At 51.7% G+C, this 21,762-nt stretch overlaps 7 protein-coding genes across 7 annotated transcripts; 5 read left to right on the top strand and 2 right to left on the bottom strand.

Moving 5' to 3' along the window:
* Positions 1 to 1,507: 1,507 nt before the first annotated feature.
* Positions 1,508 to 7,630, top strand: COCMIDRAFT_7108 (uncharacterized protein; the record flags this gene model as incomplete). The annotated part of the gene is made up of 4 exons (XM_007691812.1): positions 1,508 to 1,512; positions 1,567 to 1,593; positions 1,784 to 7,243; positions 7,309 to 7,630. 4 exons carry the CDS (start codon positions 1,508 to 1,510, stop codon positions 7,628 to 7,630), a joined length of 5,814 nt encoding a protein of 1,937 aa, XP_007690002.1.
* Positions 7,631 to 11,023: 3,393 nt separating this feature from the next.
* Positions 11,024 to 11,845, top strand: COCMIDRAFT_28071 (uncharacterized protein; the record flags this gene model as incomplete). The annotated part of the gene is made up of 1 exon (XM_007691817.1): positions 11,024 to 11,845. The coding sequence occupies one exon, from the start codon at positions 11,024 to 11,026 to the stop codon at positions 11,843 to 11,845; it is 822 nt and encodes a 273-aa protein (XP_007690007.1).
* A 213-nt stretch (positions 11,846 to 12,058) lies between these two features.
* COCMIDRAFT_100737 (uncharacterized protein) lies at positions 12,059 to 12,388 on the bottom strand (the record flags this gene model as incomplete). Its single annotated transcript, XM_007691839.1, has 1 exon — positions 12,059 to 12,388. A coding segment is annotated over one exon (330 nt), but the record flags the coding sequence as incomplete, so codon positions are not given.
* A 1,197-nt stretch (positions 12,389 to 13,585) lies between these two features.
* Positions 13,586 to 14,347, top strand: COCMIDRAFT_28070 (uncharacterized protein; the record flags this gene model as incomplete). The annotated part of the gene is made up of 1 exon (XM_007691816.1): positions 13,586 to 14,347. One exon carries the CDS (start codon positions 13,586 to 13,588, stop codon positions 14,345 to 14,347), a length of 762 nt encoding a protein of 253 aa, XP_007690006.1.
* Positions 14,348 to 16,546: 2,199 nt separating this feature from the next.
* COCMIDRAFT_100751 (uncharacterized protein) lies at positions 16,547 to 17,218 on the top strand (the record flags this gene model as incomplete). Its single annotated transcript, XM_007691838.1, has 1 exon — positions 16,547 to 17,218. One exon carries the CDS (start codon positions 16,547 to 16,549, stop codon positions 17,216 to 17,218), a length of 672 nt encoding a protein of 223 aa, XP_007690028.1.
* Positions 17,219 to 17,666: 448 nt separating this feature from the next.
* COCMIDRAFT_100725 (uncharacterized protein) lies at positions 17,667 to 21,147 on the top strand (the record flags this gene model as incomplete). The annotated part of the gene is made up of 3 exons (XM_007691837.1): positions 17,667 to 17,750; positions 17,899 to 18,464; positions 18,558 to 21,147. 3 exons carry the CDS (start codon positions 17,667 to 17,669, stop codon positions 21,145 to 21,147), a joined length of 3,240 nt encoding a protein of 1,079 aa, XP_007690027.1.
* Positions 21,148 to 21,337: 190 nt separating this feature from the next.
* On the bottom strand, positions 21,338 to 21,646 carry COCMIDRAFT_38606 (uncharacterized protein; the record flags this gene model as incomplete). The annotated part of the gene is made up of 3 exons (XM_007691822.1): positions 21,338 to 21,358; positions 21,413 to 21,508; positions 21,584 to 21,646. The coding sequence occupies 3 exons, from the start codon at positions 21,644 to 21,646 to the stop codon at positions 21,338 to 21,340; spliced, it is 180 nt and encodes a 59-aa protein (XP_007690012.1).
* Positions 21,647 to 21,762: the final 116 nt, after the last annotated feature.

The following is a 21,762-nucleotide window of genomic DNA, read 5'->3' as shown; positions in this document are numbered from 1 at the left end:
GGGGGAATCCTGCGTGCTCAAGGGTATCTGTGGTCAATAAAGCGTGGCGCGTTGTTAATCAAGCTGTTGTTTGGGAAAGGGCAGATGCAAGACGCAAGACACGGATGCTCGCAATATCAGCCTTGGCGACCATCTATACCCGGCACGGACGCATAGCGGACCGCTGTCTGCAGCCCCAACACGGACCCGATTACCAATGATACGATGAACCAAATTGCCTGGCACGGAGGGCGTTGACCTGCATGTTGAACCCAGCGCTGGGAAATTGAGCTCACAGACACACTCCTTTGCAGAACGGTTTGCGGGGAAAGACAATGGGACGTTTTGGCCCATGGGACAGAGAGGGCTTTGGCAGCAATGGGCATGGCAAAGGACGCAGGAAAAGTCGACAAAATAAAAGCAGGGCAAGGCAGAGACAAAGGATGGAATAAGAGGTTGGTCGGTATATCGATGCAAGTATGCGCTAGGTGCAGCGGCGCACGTAGATCAGTTGGCCAAGCGAGAGGTAATCGGGTGTGCGCGACGCGCTCACGACGCGGGGGGCCCGTCCGGTGCATCCGGCAGCTATGGTGATGGGAAAAAAATGAAGAAGGATGGATGTTTTTTTTGCGTTTGCAAAGATGTTGTGGGTGTGTGGGTGTGTGGATGGAGATGAGGCTAGCAAGGCAGAAAGATAGGGATTTGCCGTTTGCAGGCTGCTGCTGCTGTGGTGAGCAGCGACGATGCAGGGCTTACTACTGGCTGGGAGCCTTGTCAGCGACTCCCGCCGAGCTGGAACGGATGACTGGGTGGAGTTTGAGAAGGAGGCAAGTAGGTCAGCAGCGCGGGTGTCGAGGGTTGAGGGGTTGAGGGGGTGTGGCAGAGTTTGGGGTGTGAGTGCTGGACGATGGGGTGATGGAGAGTGGGTGGTGAAGGGCGGATGGTGGATAGAGAAGCGGAAGGTGGTGGTGAGGCGAGGGCAGGCGCGTTGGGGCGGTGATGGAACCGGGCTAGGGCGGCGCAGAGGCCACCTTGTCACAGACAGGCTGATAGAAGGCGGCGGCAGAGACACGAGCACACGCAACAGGACGACAGCGCGGCGCAGAGAGGCAGCGTGGGCGTCGCGATAGTTTGTCTCGCAGCGCATGCGAGCAAGACGCGCTCGTCGGCGCCGTTGGAGGTCGCGAAAAATTTCCTCTACTCCCTGAAACGGGACGCACGGGCCCGCACACTAGCCCGTTCCTGGTGGTGATCCAGCCTACTTAATGACCTGTTCATTCTCTTAGATAGGCCCGCAGCCCACCTTCTCCGACGCGCTCGCGGCACCGCATCGAGTTACCATCCCGTCACGTGACAACTCCAGTGCTGCGCCCACAGCACCCCCCGCCACAGAGGCTTGTGTGTGTGCCTTTGTGTTTGCGTGTGCACCTGGGGCGCCTTCGATGGCACTCGCCTGCGGGCGCATAGTAGTAATTTCTAATCCCTTTGGCCGCCCGCCCATAGCAGCCAGACCCACCCGCTGGTCACGATGAGGTTTGTCGCATATCCCACGGCTGCTGCATGCATGTCGCGCTAACCCTGCCATAGTGCCACCAGATTGGACCGTCTCGTCACGTAAGTGCACCCGACTCCAGCACAGCACATGGCTTTGCACTGCATCCCGACACGCCAGAAAGAACAAAAATACCTGCCATGCCATGCCCCTCGCACACCATGCCGTGCCATGCATCCCCCCCCAGCATGGCATTGCCCCTCTCGTCCCCTCTGACCCACCCTTGTCGCATGCTCGCTAACCCACGCCAAGGCTCCTCGAGACGGGCAGCACAGCATTGATCCGGAACACAGCAGCCGACCAACTTGCTGACGTCCAGAAACAACATCCCGATGAACTATTCAACCTCCTCACCCGCGTCATCCCTTACCTGCGCTCAAAGAGCTGGGAGACTCGAGTCGCTGCCGCCAAGGCCATTGGCGGCATTGCCGCTAACGCCGACAAGTTTGATCCCAATGCTGACGATGACGATGCCGATGAATCCAGCAAACCCGGCGTCAAGTCCGAGTCAAATCACAATGTCAAGTCCGAAGACAGCAATGGCGCCGTCAAGAAGGAAGAAAACGGCGACGCTGCCTTGCCGCCTCTCTCCCACGGACTCGATCTAGCGACCCTCGACCTCCCCTCCATCCTCAAGTTTGGTAAAGTCCTGGCTTCCTCTGGTGCAAAGGAGCATGACTACAAGCTGGCTGCCATGGACCCCGCCGAGCGTTTGGAGTACCAGAAGAGCACCCTCCTCAAGCGCCTTGGCTTTGAGGGTCCATGGACCGAGGACCTATCACCACCCCACGAAATCATGCCTCAAACACCGGGGCCCAAGACACCTGCACCAAATCGCATCGATACGAATGTTCCACGTGCCGACAGCTCAAATCTAGCCTCTTCTCCACCTCCTGCCTTGGCAACACCCAACGGCCAGGGACTAAGTAAAAGGCAACAAAATGCCCTCAAACGCAAGCAAAAAAAGAACGCTGCGGGAGGTGCTAACAAGGTCCAAATCGTTGATTTTAACGCAAACTCACGCAAAGATTCACAATCAGAAACAGTAGAAACCCCCAGTCGCCCACATCCAATTGCCCTTAAGCTTGAGAAGAACGAGAACGGCGACGAAGGCGACAGTGGTGTAAATGACTACTTTTCGCTCGAGCGCAACGGCGGCGATGATGACGCCAAGTTTGTCAAGGAGTTCAAGGGCGCGCCCGTACCCGAAAAGTCGTCGTTTCAGGCCGAGGCTGAGGAGGCTGGGCTAGAATGGCCATTCGAACGTGTGTGTTCGTATCTTGCTGTCGAACTTTTTGACTTCACCTGGGAGGTCCGTCATGGGGCTGCCATGGGTCTTCGAGAAATCCTCCGTGTGCACGGCGCCGGCGCCGGAAGGCGGAAAGGGCTCTCTCGAGCCGAGAATGATCAGCTCAATCAACAATGGCTCAACGACCTGGCGTGCCGCATGATCTGCATCTTCATGCTCGATCGCTTTGCAGATTTCACTGGTGATAATGTCATTGCACCAATACGTGAAACTGCAGGACAAGCACTCGGCTCCTTGCTGCAATACATGACTGGCGACAATGTGCTGGCAACCTTCAGAGTCCTCAATCGCCTAATCATGAATCAGGACTTGCCTGTTGACACCAACCCTCTCAGTGCACCCTGGGCCCTTTGTCAGGGTGGTATGATTGGTTTGCGATACCTTGTCGCTGTGCGAAACGATCTGCTCCTTCAAGATGGTACTCTGATGGATGGTGTGCTCGCTGCAGTCATCAATGGCTTGAGTAATGACGATGATGATGTTCGAGCCATTAGTGCCGCAACGCTAATTCCCGTCGTAAAGGAATTCATCGAGATGCGGCCCAAGGCACTCGAAGGATTGATGAATGTCGTCTGGTCATGTCTCTCCAGCTTGCAGGATGATCTTAGTGCTAGTACCGGTTTCATCATGGACTTGCTGGCTAAGCTCTGCGGTTTCCCTCAAGTGCTCGAGGCAATGCAAGCAAACGCTCGCCAAGACCCAAGCCAGTCATTCCATGAGCTCGTCCCTCGCCTCTTCCCCTTCCTACGACATACCATTACCAGTGTTCGTGCGGCTGTGTTGCGTGCGCTAATCACATTCCTCAATATTCAAAGCCAGGACTCCGATGGTTGGATAGACAGCAAGGCGTTGCAATTGATATTCCAGAACATCTTGCTCGAGCGCAATGAAGGTGTTCTGAAGCTTTCAATGCAGCTTTGGAATGCCGTGGTTGCAAGCTTGGGTAGTCAATTACCCAACCACCTGGAGCCCGTATTGGACGCCATTGTTCCCCTCACCCTTACACCCATCGGAGTCTCTCGCCATCCCATTTCCCTGGACAAGTCGCTTCTCATCAAACCTTCAGGACAAGCCATGGGACCACCACCGAATACCGAGACGAGCCGGAAATCGACACCGCCCGATGGCGCCGAACCAGCTCAAAAGAGAAGAAAGAAGTCCCGCCCAGGAAAAGACGACATGGCAATACCAGCACCATCCACTCAATCTCACAACGTCGACGGACACATGATTACTGGAGATCTGGAACTCATTGGAGCAGATGTCATGATCAGATCCAGAACCTCCGCAGCCCAAGCTCTGGGAACAGCCATGGGTGCCTGGCCCGAAGAATCGCGACTTCAGGCTTTCAAGTCCAGGCTGGTAAGCCCCTTGTCCTCACCCAACTCCACGACTCAGTTAACGGCTGCCATCATTATCGAGGAGTTTGGAAAGAACCTGAAAACCAAGGACGCGTTGGCCGAGTTGTTCGTCCAACATCTGCTACCCATGGTGGAAGGAGAGAGGCCCCTAGCCTACGAGGATCTTGTGCCAAAACTCCAGATTGTTCGCACGCAGTGTTCTTCGTTGCTCCACATCTTCCAGGAAGCACACGTGCAGAACCTGCCGAACCTTTCAACTATCGTCCAAGGATTACCATTCACAAACAACTATGCTTTTGGAGTTGCTGACGCCGAAAAGCTGGTCACTGTGCAATACGAGAAGCTCAAGAAGGCCATGACACCTTCCTCTCGTATGATCGCTGCAGCGAACCTAGAGACGACACGCAAGGAAGTAGAAGCCAGCATCCAGGAAGCTAAGAATATCAAGGAAGAACGCGATATCCGAATCAAGGCCGCTGCTGCTGGCGCACTTGTGGCGCTTGACTCGCCTCCCAAGAAGCCATCACCACCTATCAAGGCTATGATGGATAGCATCAAGAAGGAGGAGAATGTGGAACTGCAAAAACGTTCTGCAGCTGCGGTTGCTGGTTACATTGTACATCTGGTCAATGGCAAGAGATCGGGTGTGGTAAACAAGGTTGTCGGCAACCTGGTCAAATTCTACTGCATGGAGACAGCAGAAACTCCCGAATTCGCTGGGCAATCACACATTGAAACCGGTATCCTGACACTTAAGAAAGACGAAGACGTGCGCGACCATCCAGATGCTGCTCGATTCGCAGAGGAGTCACGGGCTGCTCGAATCACCAAGCGTGGTGCACGCGAGGGCCTGGAACAGGTCGTTGAACGTTTCGGTGCCGAGGTTTTCGAAAAGGTGCCCATTCTGAAGGACCTGATTGAGCGGCCAATCAAGGAGGCATTCAGCGAACCGTCGCTGCCCCCGCAAATCTTCAACGAAGATGGCGTTTTTGGACAAGAAGTTGTCGATGGACTGTCGACTTTACGCGCTCTGGTAGGCAAGCTACATCCAAGCGTGAGAAGCTTTATCAAGGAGCTCCTTCCACTCATTGCCAGGGCTTTACAGAGCAAGCTGTACGTATTGCGATACGCAGCTGCTAAGTGTTTTGCGACCATTTGCAGCGTCATGTCGGTCGAGGGTATCACAATGCTTGTCGAGAGTGTGCTGCCAACTATTAGTGATGGTGGCAACGTGCATGCTCGCCAGGGAGCAATTGAGTGCATCTACCATCTCATTCACGTCATGGACGATGCAATCCTGCCATATGTCATCTTCCTTATCACTCCTGTCCTTGGACGAATGAGTGATTCAGACAACGACGTCCGATTACTCGCCACAACCAGCTTCGCGACACTGGTCAAACTCGTACCACTCGAGTCGGGTATTCCCGATCCACCAGGTCTTCCAGACTCCCTGCTCAAAGGCCGAGACCGAGAGCGCAAGTTTGTTGCTCAAATGCTCGACGCCAAGAAGGTGGAGCCTTTTGAGATTCCTGTCGGCATCAAGGCAACGCTCCGTTCCTACCAACAAGACGGTGTCAATTGGCTGGCATTCCTTAATCGGTATAACCTCCACGGCATCCTCTGTGACGACATGGGGCTTGGTAAGACTCTGCAAACTCTTTGCATGGTGGCTAGCGACCATCACATGCGTGCTGACGAGTTTGCCAAATCTGGGGATCCAAACTTCCGTCGCCTACCGTCTCTCATCGTGTGCCCGCCCACCCTTTCTGGTCACTGGCAGCAGGAGATTCGCCAATATGCGCCGTTCCTTAGCTGTGTTGCTTACGTAGGCTCGCCACCCATCCGAAGTCAGTACAGGAACGAGCTTGACAAAGTAGACATTGTCATTACTTCCTACGACATTTGCCGCAACGACGCCGATATCCTCAAGCCCATCAACTGGAACTACTGCGTCCTAGACGAAGGACACTTGATCAAGAACTCAAAATCAAAGACAAGCCAAGCTGTCAAGCAGTTCCAATCGAATCACCGCCTCATCCTCTCCGGAACGCCAATTCAAAACAACGTTCTTGAGCTGTGGTCCTTGTTCGACTTCCTCATGCCAGGTTTCCTTGGTACCGAAAAGGTTTTCCAGGAGCGTTTTGCCAAACCCATTGCTGCATCTCGGTTTGCGAAGAGTTCGTCAAAGGAGCAAGAACGGGGTGCTTTGGCTATTGAGGCTCTTCACAAGCAAGTGCTGCCCTTCCTTCTTCGTCGTCTCAAGGAAGAGGTTCTGGATGATCTACCACCCAAGATTCTACAGAACTACTATTGTGATCTTTCCGAGCTGCAGCGCAACCTCTTTGACGACTTCACCAAGCGTCAAGGCAAGGAAATCCAGTCCAAGGCTGGCAATGCCGATCGTGAGAGCAAGCAACACATCTTCCAGGCTTTGCAGTACATGAAGAAACTTTGCAACTCGCCTTCGCTTGTTGTCAAGGGCCCCACCAACAAGGCGTACGAGTCAACTCAACAGTACCTCAAAAAGCACAACACTACGATTGACGATATTGCGCACGCACCCAAGCTCGGGGCTCTCAAGGATCTGCTTGTCGATTGTGGTATCGGAGCATCAGACGTTGTCAGCGATAAGTCAGCGAATGCGAACGGCGACTTACCCGAAGCCGTCTCCCAGCATCGCGCCCTCGTCTTCTGTCAAATGAAGGAGATGCTCGATATGGTGCAGCACAATGTGCTCGAGAAGTTGTTGCCATCTGTTCAGTTTATGCGCCTGGACGGTGGTGTTGAAGCCACCAAGCGACAAGAAATCGTCAACAAGTTCAACACAGATCCATCTTACGACGTCTTGCTTCTTACCACTAGTGTCGGTGGTCTCGGTCTCAATCTGACTGGTGCCGACACCGTCATCTTCGTCGAGCACGACTGGAACCCGCAAAAGGATATCCAAGCCATGGACCGCGCGCATCGTATTGGTCAAAAGAAGGTAGTCAACGTCTACCGCATTGTTACGCGCGGTACCCTGGAGGAGAAGATCCTAAAGTACGTATTTTACCTTTTTTTTTCCTGATACCACATGGTCACAAAACGCTAACCCTCGTGAACAGCCTCCAACGCTTCAAAATCGACGTCGCCTCGACGGTCGTCAACCAGCAAAACGCTGGTCTCCAGTCGATGCAAACAGATCAAATCCTCGATCTCTTCAACGTATCTGCCGATTCCAACGATCCCTCTGCTCTGCCTGCACCACCTTCCAACGCTAAAGACGACGGCACCGGCATCGACGAAAACGACGCCGTTGATGCCACGGGCGCGCTGCGAGAAAAGGGTAAAAAGGGCTTCTTGGATGAACTCGGTGATCTCTGGGATGAGAAGCAGTACGATGAAGAGTTTGATCTTGACGGTTTCCTGGGCAAGATGAAAGCTTAGTAGGTTTGAAATGGGCGATAAGCAAAACCTGGTAGTAGAACAGGGCAAGATGTTTTGAGTGTGTGTGTGTGTTTTGGAAGCAACAACTCTCTCTCTCTTTCTTGTTTTGTAACAGGAATTGAGGAAGGGAGGCGTTTCAACGGTTGTTTCCTTCTTTCTTCTTTTTCTTCTTTTTTTTGACGGTCTTATTGATTGTATGACGTAAGGGCTGGACGGACGGAAGGGGGTAGGAGGGCAGATGCGAGACCGGTTGCGTCGGATTCGTTTTTCTTTTTCTTTCTTTTTTTCAAGTCTCGGTTCTTTGTCCCGAGGGTATAAGGAGAGAAAGGAGAGATGTATGCGTGTTCGCCATATGTATGTGTGTGTGTATGTGTGTATTAGCATGGCGTTTTTTTTTGAGCGGGGCATTTTTTTGGGTCGTCGTTGGGGAGAGAGAGTGAGAAGTTTTAGGCGCTCCCCCCCTTCCCCCTTCCTGTTCTCTTTTTTTTGGTGGGATGGGGGGTGGGAGCGGGGGGGCAATGGGAATGTATGCATGTATGTAACTATGTATGTATCGAAGTAAGAAGGGCAGAAAGTTGGGTTATGTGTGTGTATGGAACAGTTGGGATATATGAAATGCTTTTGTTTTGGATGACGTCTTTGTGTTCTTTCTTCTTCTCACTATCTACTTGTGTGGGGTTTGGATGATGGAACACGACACACGTCGTTTGTCTCATATAACAAAGTCCGATTGCGATGGGCATCTCTGATGGAGCACTTGAACGGTTTCGTTTGCCGTTGGCGACGGAAGTTGCGACACCGGGGATATATATATATACGTGTACATGCTTTTCCTCGCTGGCCATGCCGTTTGGAACGTAATATAGGGTATATCGTGGGGAAACTGTCAGTTACAGAAATTTACGATGCTCGACTAGTATGTCTCCCGTGCTGTTTCCTTAGAGCGTTGGGGGGAGGACGTGTGAGTTTGCATATTGCATGAAAAGATACCCGGGGAAAGATGATTCAGAAGTCCTTTGGTTACAGTTCCGAAACAAGTGTTTTACATGTGCAGAGAAACAGCAGCCGAGGTGTATGGGTAAATGAAAGTCTGGTTGGGTACGCCTTTGGGTCCTAAGGTCACAACATGTTCACTGTGTGAAGGGGGCGTTTCCGATTAACAGTTGTAGCCTCAAAGCAAAGGTCTCTTGAAACCTAAAGATATACATAGCAGCTGTAAGATTCTGGCTAATATAGATATTTTTTTTCTCATTTCATCCGGCATACCGCGGCCGCGCGTCATATAGGTGGGGATCCTGGAAGATGGTAGGAAAGGGGGACAGGAACCGGCACCAGGCTGTGGAGATTACATCTTCAAGAGAAAACATGGAGGGCTATTTTTTTCGGCTCCCATCTAGAATCTGGCATGTCCCTGCGAGTAGTAATGCCCTCGTCAACGATTGGGTTCCATTGGACTTGGACGTGGAGCTGCTGATGTCAGCAGGACCATTTCACACGGCACAAACTTGCTTCTGATAGGACGTCCTTCCAACTGGCGAGTAAGGTAGATCTCAGAGTAGTATCTTAGGGATCCTAGAAATAGCACGCGGCCGGCCAAAGAGAGAGAGAGAAAAAAAGAAGATCGGTCCGGGGGCTTCACTGGATCCAGGATGACTAGGAGTCAAGTCATGGCAAAAGAAAGAAAATGGCTGGAAACTGCAGGCTCTCCATGCCACATGGCGCTTCTCAAAGTCCTTAATGGATCCCAGGTTTGCCAATCGCAATTTGTTTCCTTGGCTTGTTTTAGTTGAATGGGTACGCTGGGTGCGCAAGGTCGAGCCTTAGAAGTCAATCGGGTTGTGCGACTAGCCACTGGCACAGGGTATGATCAATGGGAATGTTTGGAAGATCTCCATGTATCCGCTTGATGGTGGGGATATCCCGGGATAGTGTATCCATACCTCGAGTCTTGTCTGCCCATGGATTGTGAGAGGTATTCCTAGGTGTGATTCTCTAGGCTGGAACGCTGGTGACGTCATCGGGATCTGAACTCAGGGGAATGCTTTTTGGCAATTGATCCGTGGATGGCTCTTGGAAACCCCTGGGATTACGCACTCGTCCAATGTAGATAGTAATAATAAAAGGTGGATGCGCCCGGTGATCGCCATGCTCAGATGAGATCAGCAAGGGCCGAGTGAGATTCCGATACGTCGAATCTGGGTATTTGGAAACATGAGATCTCGACGGACTGACACTACGGATTCCAAGCGCAGGTTGAATGCAACGTAATGGTGGTGGGTGGGCCGAGAGTGGAGGTACGAAGTCGTTGTTTCAAGGCGGGCGATGATCGTTTGGTCAACGAAACTTTGGTGATGCCTGTAGTGTCAGTTAGTTGTGTCAAACGTGATGTCAGCGGAGAAGCGTAGGGAGGGAACAGGGCTTCAGATATGGAAGAGAGGATTTGCTTGTGTTGTGAGGCGAGCTGTTGGGTAAGACAAAAATCAAATGTCAACGGGTGTGTGAGACGCACAAGGCAAGTTGTGGGGCAGCCCCTGTTGATCAAGGACGCTTCAGGAGGGGCCTCCCGCTCATCGCGCACTGATCGCGTAGTGTAGGTGGTGTACTTACGTACTAGTTCTACTCCAAGTCTCGTTATCGCAGCACGGCACTGTTCTTTCCGCACGGTTCCGAGTTTGTTTGTACAAGTGCCGGTCGAAGCTTCTCCGAAGCGCCTGTGTAACTGTTGCCGAGATGCAACTGGCTCTAAGCGGCAAAAGAAATATACTAGGAATCTGACAGTCCTGGAGACATGTAGTAAGTATGGATGTTAACCGATGGGCTCTGGTTCCTCGCTGCTCTAGTAGTAAAGGGATAGAGTACCATCGTCACACATCTCTGTCAATGTGCCGTTGTTCTTGCGTTGCCCACGATTTGACTGTGCACAACACCATAAATGCGAATTCAATAAACCATTCCGTCCAGCCAAGTTGTTTTTGGGAGCCACCTCCGAAACCTTATTCAAAGAATCATACCCCTCATGCCAACATTGAGTGTTTTCTTTTTTGCTTTTCCTACACACATGGACGATCACTGTTGTTTCCTCAAGAAGTACAAATCTCTCTCCAAAAGTAGGCACGCCGTCACCACCGATAACCCAATAATCCAAATCGAAATGATTGATTTGGTAGTCAAAAAATCACCATCTCAATGTAGTGGTTTCGGTGCCTCGGCGGTAAGATAACAAGATACAATGCATGACGGCAGCGTATAACGCATCGAGTAAGCCACAAAGGCGAGGCTAAATTCAAGCTCGGCAGACCTCAAAAGATACAATATGATGGCCAAAAGTCCCACGATGGAAAGCAAATATCTCGTCCATCTTTCCAGCTTTACCAGGCTTAGTACTGCCACACTATGAAACTCTTTATTGCTTTCGTCGTTGCCCTTACTAGCTCAGTCCTGGCCGAGGGTGTACAGGCTCGGGTCCATGGAAACCATCAGTACTTGCCACAGCCCTTTGTCGAAGACAGCACAGCCTTGGGGATACGGTGCAGCAGATCCGTCGCTAGGGATACAGATAAAGAACACCGGGTAGTCACTGATGGAACCTGGTCGGGTGCCATTATCTTCAAAAAGCTTTGTGCGGGTAATTTTGTGTCTGTCACGGGGCGTTTTACAATTCCGATACCTAAGCACACTTGCACCTCGAACGACACAGAAAAGGGGTCCGCATGGGTGGGTATTAGTAATTATACCTATGGGTCCATGCTACAGGCTGGTGTTGACTGGGAGGTCGAGAGATCCGGCAATGTAACATACTCGGCATGGTACGAGTGGGTCCCTTACTTGACAACCTATCTGGACGATTTCGAGGTTCGAGGCGGGGATGTGATGCAAGTGGATATAGCGACTACAACGCCGACCACGGCGAATGTTCGATTGATCAATGTTAGCACTGGCAAGGATATCAGCATAGACGCGACGGCGGCTCCAGACAGTTTCCTGACTGGTGACAATGCAGAATGGGTCATGGAAGACTTTTCTGATGAAGGAAAGCTTCCGCCGCTGGCAGACTTTGGGGAGGTGGTGTTCACAAATGCCAGTGCCAAGACGAGCACTGGTTGGGTGGAGGACTTGGGGGGTGCTACGATTATCAACATGGTGCAGGATGGCAAGCTAGTTGTTGATACTCATATCCCTAGCCTATCGCAGATTGCAATCAAGTACGTCAAGTAAGAAGAGCTAACGGGCTGGCTGCGAGGGAAACGCATTGGATAGTGTCAGTGTTGAGGTCAAGGAGCAGCATGAAGGTACATAATGATAATCAAAGACCAATCACTATGTGGATGTGACCTATAAAGCAGAGTGGCGGTATTGAACATTAGTGAATCATCTGACCGCCTGATTTTGGCTGGAAAGGAGGACTAGGATATGGGTGTTGTGACAGGTCTAAAACGGCAGACTGTTGGCATGGAGAACCATACGATCGACATTGATTAAGTAGGTGTAGGTGACGGGGGGTGGAATGCAACGGGCAGGGGTGCGAGCACAGATGCTATTGCAGATGGCCAACCGGGATATTTTTAACTTTGATATTCTGGCTGAATGGAGGCGTGGGGCACGTGTTGTGAGAGCATCCGAGGCGGTCAGGGAGCCGACAACAAGCGTCGTTGGTTGGGGAGTGTCGATCCAGGCCAAAGGAATAAGAATGCCGGTGGGCAACGAGCAGTGGGAACGATGACGACAGCCGACGACAGCATCGCGAGGGTTTTTAGTGGTCTGGGCCTTGTTGAGAAAAAGATGAGGCCGAGATGAGCTGGGAGCAGCGAGGGGGACGGTGACAGAGTAAGTAAGACCCGAACGGGGGATGGAGCTGTGGCGCTAGGCCAAATACAGCGACGCCCCAAGGCTTAATTTCCACTGGCTTGGCAAGGCGGCGAAGCAGTTCCGTTCATCCACACACGCACACACAAGCCAATGCATGTGCACACACGCCCACACGCCCACACGCCCACCGCTGCACGTCTGAGGAGAGTGCATCGCCGCCAGCAACAGGTGAGACGTGTGTGGGTATTTACTTACTATGTGGGTGTGTGCAGCGCACGACCAAAGGAGCTGACGACGCGGTCCACCGCTGCGAGGGCGCCGTGGGAAAAGTGTTTGCAAACAAAAAGAAAATCGCTGACACACCCTGCAGACTCTGCAACGCTGACACCTTGGCCGTGCCGACTATTTCGGGATCGTCATAGCCATTTTCCCAGGCGCGCAATGTTGATGGTGATGGTGATGGCGCGTGGAGACTGGTGCCAGAGCCAGGGCCAGAGCCAGTGCCGTATCGCAGTAGCAGTGGAGGGGTTGCGTTCAACGGGCAGCCCGATAAGACGTTTCTCCTGAGCAAGCTGAGCATTCCCTGCTGCGATCGCCAGCCAGCGCCAGCGCACGACTCGAATGGGTGCCAGCGGGTGCGAATTGACGCCTCGTCTCCCGCTTCAGGGCGTCTCGACGCCGATTCATTTAGCCAACACGAGAGCCACGGCCGCTATTAGCAGGCAACCTGCCCATGTCGTCTTAGCATCAGGCACGTCCGCCCTGCCACTGGCCAGCCGAGCGCCGGGGGACCACTTGGGACCTGCGTTAGTCCTGACATCCGCTGGACCACTTGCATGGCCTCGACGTCTCCGCCCCTGTCGCCTGTCCTGTCCACCCCCCCTTTCAGTGGCCACATGTTTCCGGCCCGCGCTACGACGCTTTGCAATCTCCCTTTGCTACATAAGCTGATGAAGTGCTCGCCCTTCAACTTTTCTTCTCCACTTCACAGCCAACTTTCGAGCATCAAGTCCCTGACCTTCGAGTCGTCCATTCGTTGTCCTCAACCTAATACTATCCTTAATAATTCAATCTCGCCAACTCTCTTCCAACCTCTCCCACCAACCACTTCATCTTTTACTTTTCAAGTTCTAATACCCAACAATCAAAATGCGTTACACCATTGCCATCGCTGCCTTCGCCGGCCTCGCTGCCGCTGCCCCCAGCTACAACGCCTACCCAGCCTACCCTGAGGTTCCGGCTCCCGCTCCCTCATCCGAGCCTTGCTCCACTGAGGTTCCTCACCCCGCTACCTCGGTCCCCGCCTACCCGGCTGAGACCCCCAGCCTTCCTCCTACCTACCCGGCTGAGACCCCCAGCCTTCCTCCCACCTACCCTGCGGAGACTCCCAGCCAGCCTCCCAAGTACCCGGCTGAGACCCCCAAGGTCCCCGTTCCCCAGCAGAGCCAGCCTCCTACCTACCCTGCCGAGACCCCCAAGGTTCCCGTTCCTCAGCAGAGCTACCCCGCTGAGACCCCCAAGGTCCCCGTTCCTCAGCAGAGCCAGCCTCCCAAGTACCCTGCCGAGACCCCCAAGGTCCCCAGCCCTGACACCACCTCTTGCTTGAGCTCCACTACCATCACCGTCACCGTCCCCTACCCCACCGGTACTGGTGTTCCTCCTTCTCCCTACGTTCCTGGCAAGCCTTCTGTCCCTGTTGCTCCTTACCCATCCAGCCCAGCTGGCGGTGCTCCCTACCCATCCGTCCCTGCCGGTACCGGTGTTCCCCCTGCCGCTGGCACTGGATACCCCACCAAGACCGGTGGCTACGTCAAGCCTTCCGCTCCTCCTGAGTTCAGCGGTGCCGCCTCCGCTCTCAACGTCGGTGGCTTCGTTGCTGGTGTTGGTGCTTTCGCTGCTTTCTTCTTGTAAATGTCATCTTCTTCAATCGAGCTTGCTACTTAGTAGGCTATGACTTTACATGAGTGCATTGCATAGAGGTTTAGGTCTTCGCTTATAGGTACGCCCTTGGTATCGCAAAGGGTAATTGTAATTAGTTGGGGTCGATTCGTAGCAATTGAACTTGAAACAATATTTTTCTCTTCTGACCAATACTCATACTTTGTGATTTCCACCTATGAAGTGCTAGCAAAACTACTCGAATTACTATATCAATGCCCGAACCAATTCTAACTTTCTATCATACCGCTCCCATGAGTGAAGACTGAATACCTCTCGTACAGAACGACGTTCGGAAGCCAGTACCACAGAACGAAAGGGAAAGCCGTAGCCACGACCAGAAACCCTCTATGAACTGCAGTCGAAATTTCTCCATCGAACGACCCCCGGGCCTCCGCACTCGGACCCCCCCTCCATTCCATTCCAAACCCGGAAACTCAGCGCCCTTGCACACAAGACCATCAAATTTCCGGTGTTTCCCAATGAAGACACACCATCCCAGTCACACACGCACAACCTGCTTGTGCCTGGCGCATAGGTGGGTGGCCTTATGCACCTACGGCCTCTCATTTCCGCTTTGCCACCGTTTTTAATCAAAATTACTCACACACATCCCTCCGCACCCAAGGTCTTAGCATGGGGAAACAAGCACCTCCCCCCTTCTACGTACCCGTTTTTCTTTGTTGGCGCAATCAAATCCCCCCAAAAATAGAGAGAGATTGGCTGTGTGGTGGTCTCTGCGCCTTTCCCGCATTATTCATATTAATGGTTCGCATGTGTCTGTGTGTGTGTGCGTGTTTTCTGCATTTGGATATTGCTAATGCAACGAACATCTGACTAGTACTATCGACTTGTGTACTTGAAGTACAAATTTTTTTCTTCTTCTTTTCCTGTGAGGCAAGGGAAGCGAAGGGCCTGTGTGTGTGAGACCGATGACTATTCGGCATTATTATTTCCACTCGCTCGTGTCAGATGGCGTGGCGGGCGTATTTTATGCATACAAGAGAGCCGGAGGTGCATAAGCTTCGGGATAAGTAAGAAAGATCTCACGCGGTAAAGTGTGCGCGCCTTAGGCATGCATGCGTGTGTGTGTGAGGTTCGTATCATCTGGTGTAGAATTCATGATGGAATGATATTGCTCCGCAAAGTGCAGTATGTCGTTCTTTGCCTTTTTTTTCTTCGTTCTTTCAGCCTTTCACTCTTTGGCTTCGTGCACAACTACCGTGCTTTGAATTCCCTTTAATCTATCTAGGTTGCGGCCGGATGCTTCACAAGTCGCGAATAAGGTTTATACAGGCTGATAGCTTCATAAAGCTGTGTTTTATTTTTTGCTTCTTCATGCCCTTTGTGGCTAAAAAGGACTCACGCGAGAGAGAGTTGTGGCTTACGGGAAATTGATGGGGTGGTGGAATCAGCTGGGCCTTTCGCGTTTCATTAGGCGGCGTTGTTGGCGTTTTTGGGTTGAGGATCCGGTGCCCGCTACTTACTATGTAAAATGGGGTTTCCGTTGTAAGCACTTATGTATGATGCGTGCATCGTACCAGTGGTAAAGAACCGGCTGGCGCGTTGGCGGGAAGGAAGCTACGGTCGTGTCGAGATTGGGTTTGTTTTTGCGGGTGTTGGTATATGTGTGCGGGTAGATTAGATTTGCGATGTGTGTGAGGACTTGGACGTTCTTGCACTTCACGTCCATGTTAACACGCTCAATTTTGATTTTCGCTGCAGCTACCTCGAAACTTTCGGATGTCAATTGATTGGTGCTCTGATGGCCATCGGCAGGTTCTCAACGATTGGTAGGAAATATGGGGTACCGAATACCCTGTGCTGCGCGCCCAAGGTTCTGTCATGCGATTGGGAGCATGCTTTTCTGTTTAGATACATTACAGCATGATTGCCAGTACATGGACTCCATCTTCTGAGAGATGTCTCTCGCTGGGAATATCACAGTATACCTGCGAGATCTGGTGAATAGAGTGTTGGTGATTTCTCCTCCATCGCACACCCAACGCAAAGCAGAGACAGTTTGAGGCATTGATGTCAATATTGGCAACCCACCAACTAGCCTAAGGTAATGACACTCTATAAGACAGAATCTACATTGGCTAGGACAGCAACCGAGTCTCTTTAAGATCAAACTGTCACCCAACCCCTACTGAAAAGTCACAACCCGTCATGAGAATCATCGCGATCCTTTTGGCCTTTGCGGCCACAGCTCTCGCAATACCATTCGAAAATTCAACTGTAGAGCTCACACCGCGGGCATTCATCACAAACCCCAAAGAATGCCCAACCTCTTTCGTCCAACCACATGGCGACTTGCCAAAAGGCGCCAGCTTCGCGCCCCGAGACGTCTTTGTGATCAGCCGATTACGACCTACCGAATTCTTCATGCCCGACAGCTGGGCCACTACAACTGCAAGAGACAAATGCACCGTCTTCAACATACCCATAGATGTCGACAGAGCCAGAGGCAAGACCTGCAATCTCGTCTTCGACTTCCCCAACTTCAAGCAAGCACCAGGCATATCCCGCATGGTCGGCCGAGGCCGCTTCAAGTTCCATCCCTTTGCCCATCGCGGCCCGGTCCCACGTCCCACCTTCACCACCTGGAGAAATAAGCCTCCGCTTAGTAGTACACCCCCGATTTCCATCAAGCAGTTTAGTCCCGGCAACAGTTACGTTCTTAGCTCGGCGCCGTGCTGGATTCCTCGGGAACAAAAGGGAATAGTAGTGAGGAGCGGTATGCTATGCTCTGATGACACTATGCTGGCGTTCAAACAGAGTGACGACAGGTGTCCTATGGGACTCTTTCTGATCATTTCCGAGCCAGATGGTTCCGATTAATAGGGTTGGGATGGAGACAAGGGGCAACTACTGAGGTGTATTGTAGTGGGAATTATGGCTGTTGTATCATTTAGCTCCTATTATTTGGGAAGAGGGGCATTTTTGTGATATCTGACGTCTGGATGTAGGGTTTTTGGTGGACATTGTAGAGGTCAAAGGCAAATTGATTCCAAAGCACGTTTAATGAGATACCAATCCTTCAATCCGTCAGATGAACACGCTTCTTTGGCTCGATATTTGTCCCATTTCAATGTAGACAAATCCTATAGTTGTTCTAGACCTACCTTGGAAGTTCAGATGCTTTAGTGCTATTATAGCAGGCAATTCGTGTAGCGTGAGACCGAGGGCGGGGCTCTATCGATAGTGAGTCACGCTAGTGGCGGGGATTCGGAGGAGTCAACTCTAGAAAATCATTCCCCGCCACGGTCATTTCTCATCAACACCAAAAATGTCTATTGACTTCCCTCGCGAGGAGGAGCGCGTGCTTGCGCGATGGAAGGAGATCGACGCCTTCCTGAGGCAAGTTGAGCTGGTAAGTGGTTGCGAATTCTTGCGCCCTTTTCCAACATACTTCACGTGCCTCTCTGTCGGCTTGTCTGTTGTGATCTTGTCTTGTTACAGCTATGTTGCATAGATTTTGACAGATATATCTGATGTTTTTTGGTACTAATCCTACCCAGTCCAAAGGCAAAGAACCATATACCTTCTACGATGGACCGCCGTTCGCGACCGGACTGCCGCATTATGGCCATCTCTTGGCGTCCACCATTAAGGACATCATTCCGCGTTACTGGTCCATGAAGGGTCGTTACGTTGAGCGGAGATTTGGCTGGGATACCCACGGTGTTCCCATCGAGTACGAAATCGATAAGGAATTGGGCATGTCCGGACGTGATGCTGTGCGTGAGATTGGAATTGCAAAGTACAACGAAAAGTGTCGCGCCATTGTCATGAGATATGCGGCCGAATGGAGAACTACCATTGACCGTCTTGGGCGGTGGATCGACTTCGACAACGACTACAAAACCATGGATACCAACTTCATGGAATCTGAGTGGTGGGTGTTCAAGCGTCTCTTCGACAAGGGCGCTGTATACCGTGGGTACAAGGTCATGCCCTATAGTACAGCGTTGGCGACGCCTCTCAGTAACTTTGAGGCTTCCCAAAATTACAAAGATGTCCAAGACCCGGCAGTCGTTGTCACCTTCCCACTCGTAAACGACCCAAACACATGCTTGTTAGCATGGTAAGTATTTCTGCTCGCACTCTGCTCGTCAACTCTCATGCATTGGCAATCCTAGCTTGCTTCCACGGGCATTTACTAATATGGTTACAACAGGACCACCACTCCATGGACACTACCATCCAACACTGGTCTTTGCGCACACCCCGACTTCGAATACGTCAAGATCCTCGACGAAGCATCCGGCAAACACTACGTCCTCCTCGAATCCCTGCTACGCACACTCTACAAGGACCCTAAGAAGGCCAAGTTCAAGATTGTTGAGAAGCTCAAGGGCAAAGACATGCTAGGCTGGAAGTACGAGCCCCTCTTTGACTACCTGTACGATGAGTTCAAGGACTACGGCTTCAAGGTCTTGAACGATACCTATGTTACAGCTGACAGCGGTGTGGGTATCGTTCACCAGGCGCCCGCATACGGAGAGGACGATTACCGCGTCGCACTCGCCCACGGAGTCATATCCGATACCAGAGTACCACCAAATCCAGTCGACGACCAAGGCTGCTTCACTGCAGTTGTTCGCGACTTTGAGGGCCAGCACGTCAAGGCAGCAGACAAAGGCATCATCAAGCACCTGAAAGGCACTGGACGCTTGATCGTAGACTCACAGCTTCTCCATAGCTATCCTTTCTGCTGGCGGTCTGATACTCCCTTGATTTACCGAACTGTTCCCTCATGGTTCATCAAGATCCAGGACATTGTCCCACAGATGCTGGAGAACATTGCAGGCTCACACTGGGTTCCTTCGTTCGTCAAGGAGAAGCGCTTCGCCAACTGGATCTCTAATTCGCCTGACTGGGCAGTTTCAAGAAACCGTTTCTGGGGTACTCCACTCCCGATCTGGGTCAGCGATGACGGAAAAGAGGTTGTGTGCGTTGGCAGTGTAGAGGAGCTGAAGAAACTTAGCGGATACGAGGGTGAACTCACCGACATTCACCGTGACAAGATCGACCATATTACCATTCCCAGTAAGGAGGGCAGGGGTGTGCTCAAGAGAACTAATGAAGTCTTTGACTGTTGGTTCGAGTCTGGCTCTATGCCCTACGCTAGTGCGCACTACCCATTCGAGAATGTGGAGCAGTTCGAGAAGTCTTTTCCTGGAGATTTTATCGCAGAGGGTCTCGATCAAACTCGCGGTTGGTTCTATACTCTCACGGTCTTGGGTACGCATCTTTTTGGCAAGCTGCCTTTCAAGAACTGTGTCGTCAACGGAATCGTACTTGCAGAAGACGGCAAGAAGATGTCAAAACGTCTAAAGAACTACCCCGATCCCAACCTTATCATGGACAACTATGGCTCCGATGCTCTGCGATTGTATCTCATCAATTCGCCGGTCGTTCGCGCCGAGACACTTCGCTTCAAGGAGGCAGGTGTCAAGGAGATTGTTTCCAAGGTGTTGCTACCACTATGGAACAGCTACCAGTTCTTCGAGCAGCAGGTATCGCTCCTGAAGAAGGTCGCTGATCTTGACTTCATGTTTGATCCAGCGGCCGAGAAGACCAACTCAAACGTTCTGGATCGGTGGATCCTGGCATCATGCCAATCGCTGTTGAAGTTTGTCAACGAAGAGATGGCCGCATACAGGCTGTACACTGTCGTCCCGCGGTTACTCGAGCTCATTGATAACACGACCAACTGGTACATTCGCTTCAACCGTCGCCGTCTGAAGGGTGAATACGGTCTGGAAGACACAAAGCACGCACTCAACACACTCTTCGAAGTCCTCTACACACTCTGCCGTGGACTCGCGCCTTTCACACCATTCATCACGGACAATATCTACATGCGATTGTTGCCGCACATCCCCAAGGAGTTGCACGCAGAGGATAACCGTAGTGTACACTTCCTGCCATTCCCAGAGGTCCGTGAGGAGCTGTTCGATGAAGCCGTTGAGCGCCAGGTCAAGCGCATGCAGTCGGTCATTGAACTTGGCCGTATCTGCAGAGATCGCGCGAACAAGGGCCTCAAGATCCCGCTCAAGACGCTGGTAGTCATCCACCCAGAGCAACAATATCTTGACGACATCAAGTCGCTCGAGACCTACATCTTGGAGGAACTGAACGTGCGAGAAATCGTGCTGTCGAGCGACGAGGAGAAGTACAACGTGCAATACTCTGCGACAGCCGACTTCTCCGTTCTGGGCAAAAAGCTCAAGAAGGACGCCGTCAAGGTCAAGAAGGCCCTGCCAAATCTCAAGAGTCAAGAGATCAAGGATTACCTAAAGAGCGGCGAGATTGTGGTTGATGGCATCAAGCTTGAGGCCGAAGACTTGATGGTCAAGCGTGGTCTCGCCCAGGACTCGAGCAACAAAGACCAAGAGTTTAACACTGACAATGACGTCCTTATTATTCTCGACGTGGCTTCGTACCCTGAGCTTGAGCAGGAAGGTCTTGCACGAGAGGTCATTCGCCGTGTCCAAGATTTGCGCAAGAAGGCTGGGCTAGTGCCTACTGACGATGTGGGTATGGAGTACCGAGTATTGAGCGACCCTGATGGGGTGGGCCTTGAGAAGGCATTCGAGAACCAAGGACCACTGTTTGAGAAGGCTTTGAGGAGGAATGTTGACAAGCATGTCATCACTGAGCTTGATGGCAAGATACCCGAAAACAGCAACGAGAAGGTGATTGCAGAGGAGGAGCAAGAGCTTCACAAGGCAACATTCTTGCTGCGACTGGTTAAGCTGTAAGGAGCATGCAATACCACAATGTCTTTAGCAGATGGGATTGTGGATCGTTTAGTGTGTCCATAATAAGGGCTTTGGTGGCATGACAGCGTAACGTAGATAGCCGAAGAAATGACAAAAATAAGTTTCAGTCAAATGCAAGAGAGATTGTGAAATTTATATGTTACCAAGGATGTTTACCGACCCATGACTTCTACCGTTGCTTGTACGCCTTCTGAACCAATCGTTAGTTATATATGAATGACTCGGCGACCAGATATAGTCTTACAAGATAACACTCTTTTAGTTTCATGAATTCGTTAACGCACATATCTTTGCGTACGTTATTGTAGTCTGCAAGTATACATTTTCCATATAATGAACTCTAAAGAATGTTAGGATATGACAAAGAATACACAGTGCAAGGGCCTAGAAGTGGGGGATGAAGTGGCACACTTACTTCTTTTGAGCATTTTGCAGCCGCAGTGGCGAGCTTGTCAATAGGGCGAGTCCGTCCAGGCATCTTGATGTGAGTCGCAGATGGCGATGTCAAATGAGTGATGTCGTGAAGCGCTGCAGATGTTTTGTTCCATTTGTCGATGAGGTCAATGGCAGGGTCCACCGCACTAGACTCTTGGC

This window comes from Bipolaris oryzae (genome assembly GCF_000523455.1).
Source record: "Bipolaris oryzae ATCC 44560 unplaced genomic scaffold scaffold_110, whole genome shotgun sequence".
In the NCBI taxonomy this organism is placed as follows: domain Eukaryota; kingdom Fungi; phylum Ascomycota; class Dothideomycetes; order Pleosporales; family Pleosporaceae; genus Bipolaris; species Bipolaris oryzae.
The sequence above is the reverse complement of the archived record's forward strand: the minus strand, read 5'-3'. Positions and strand labels throughout refer to the sequence as shown.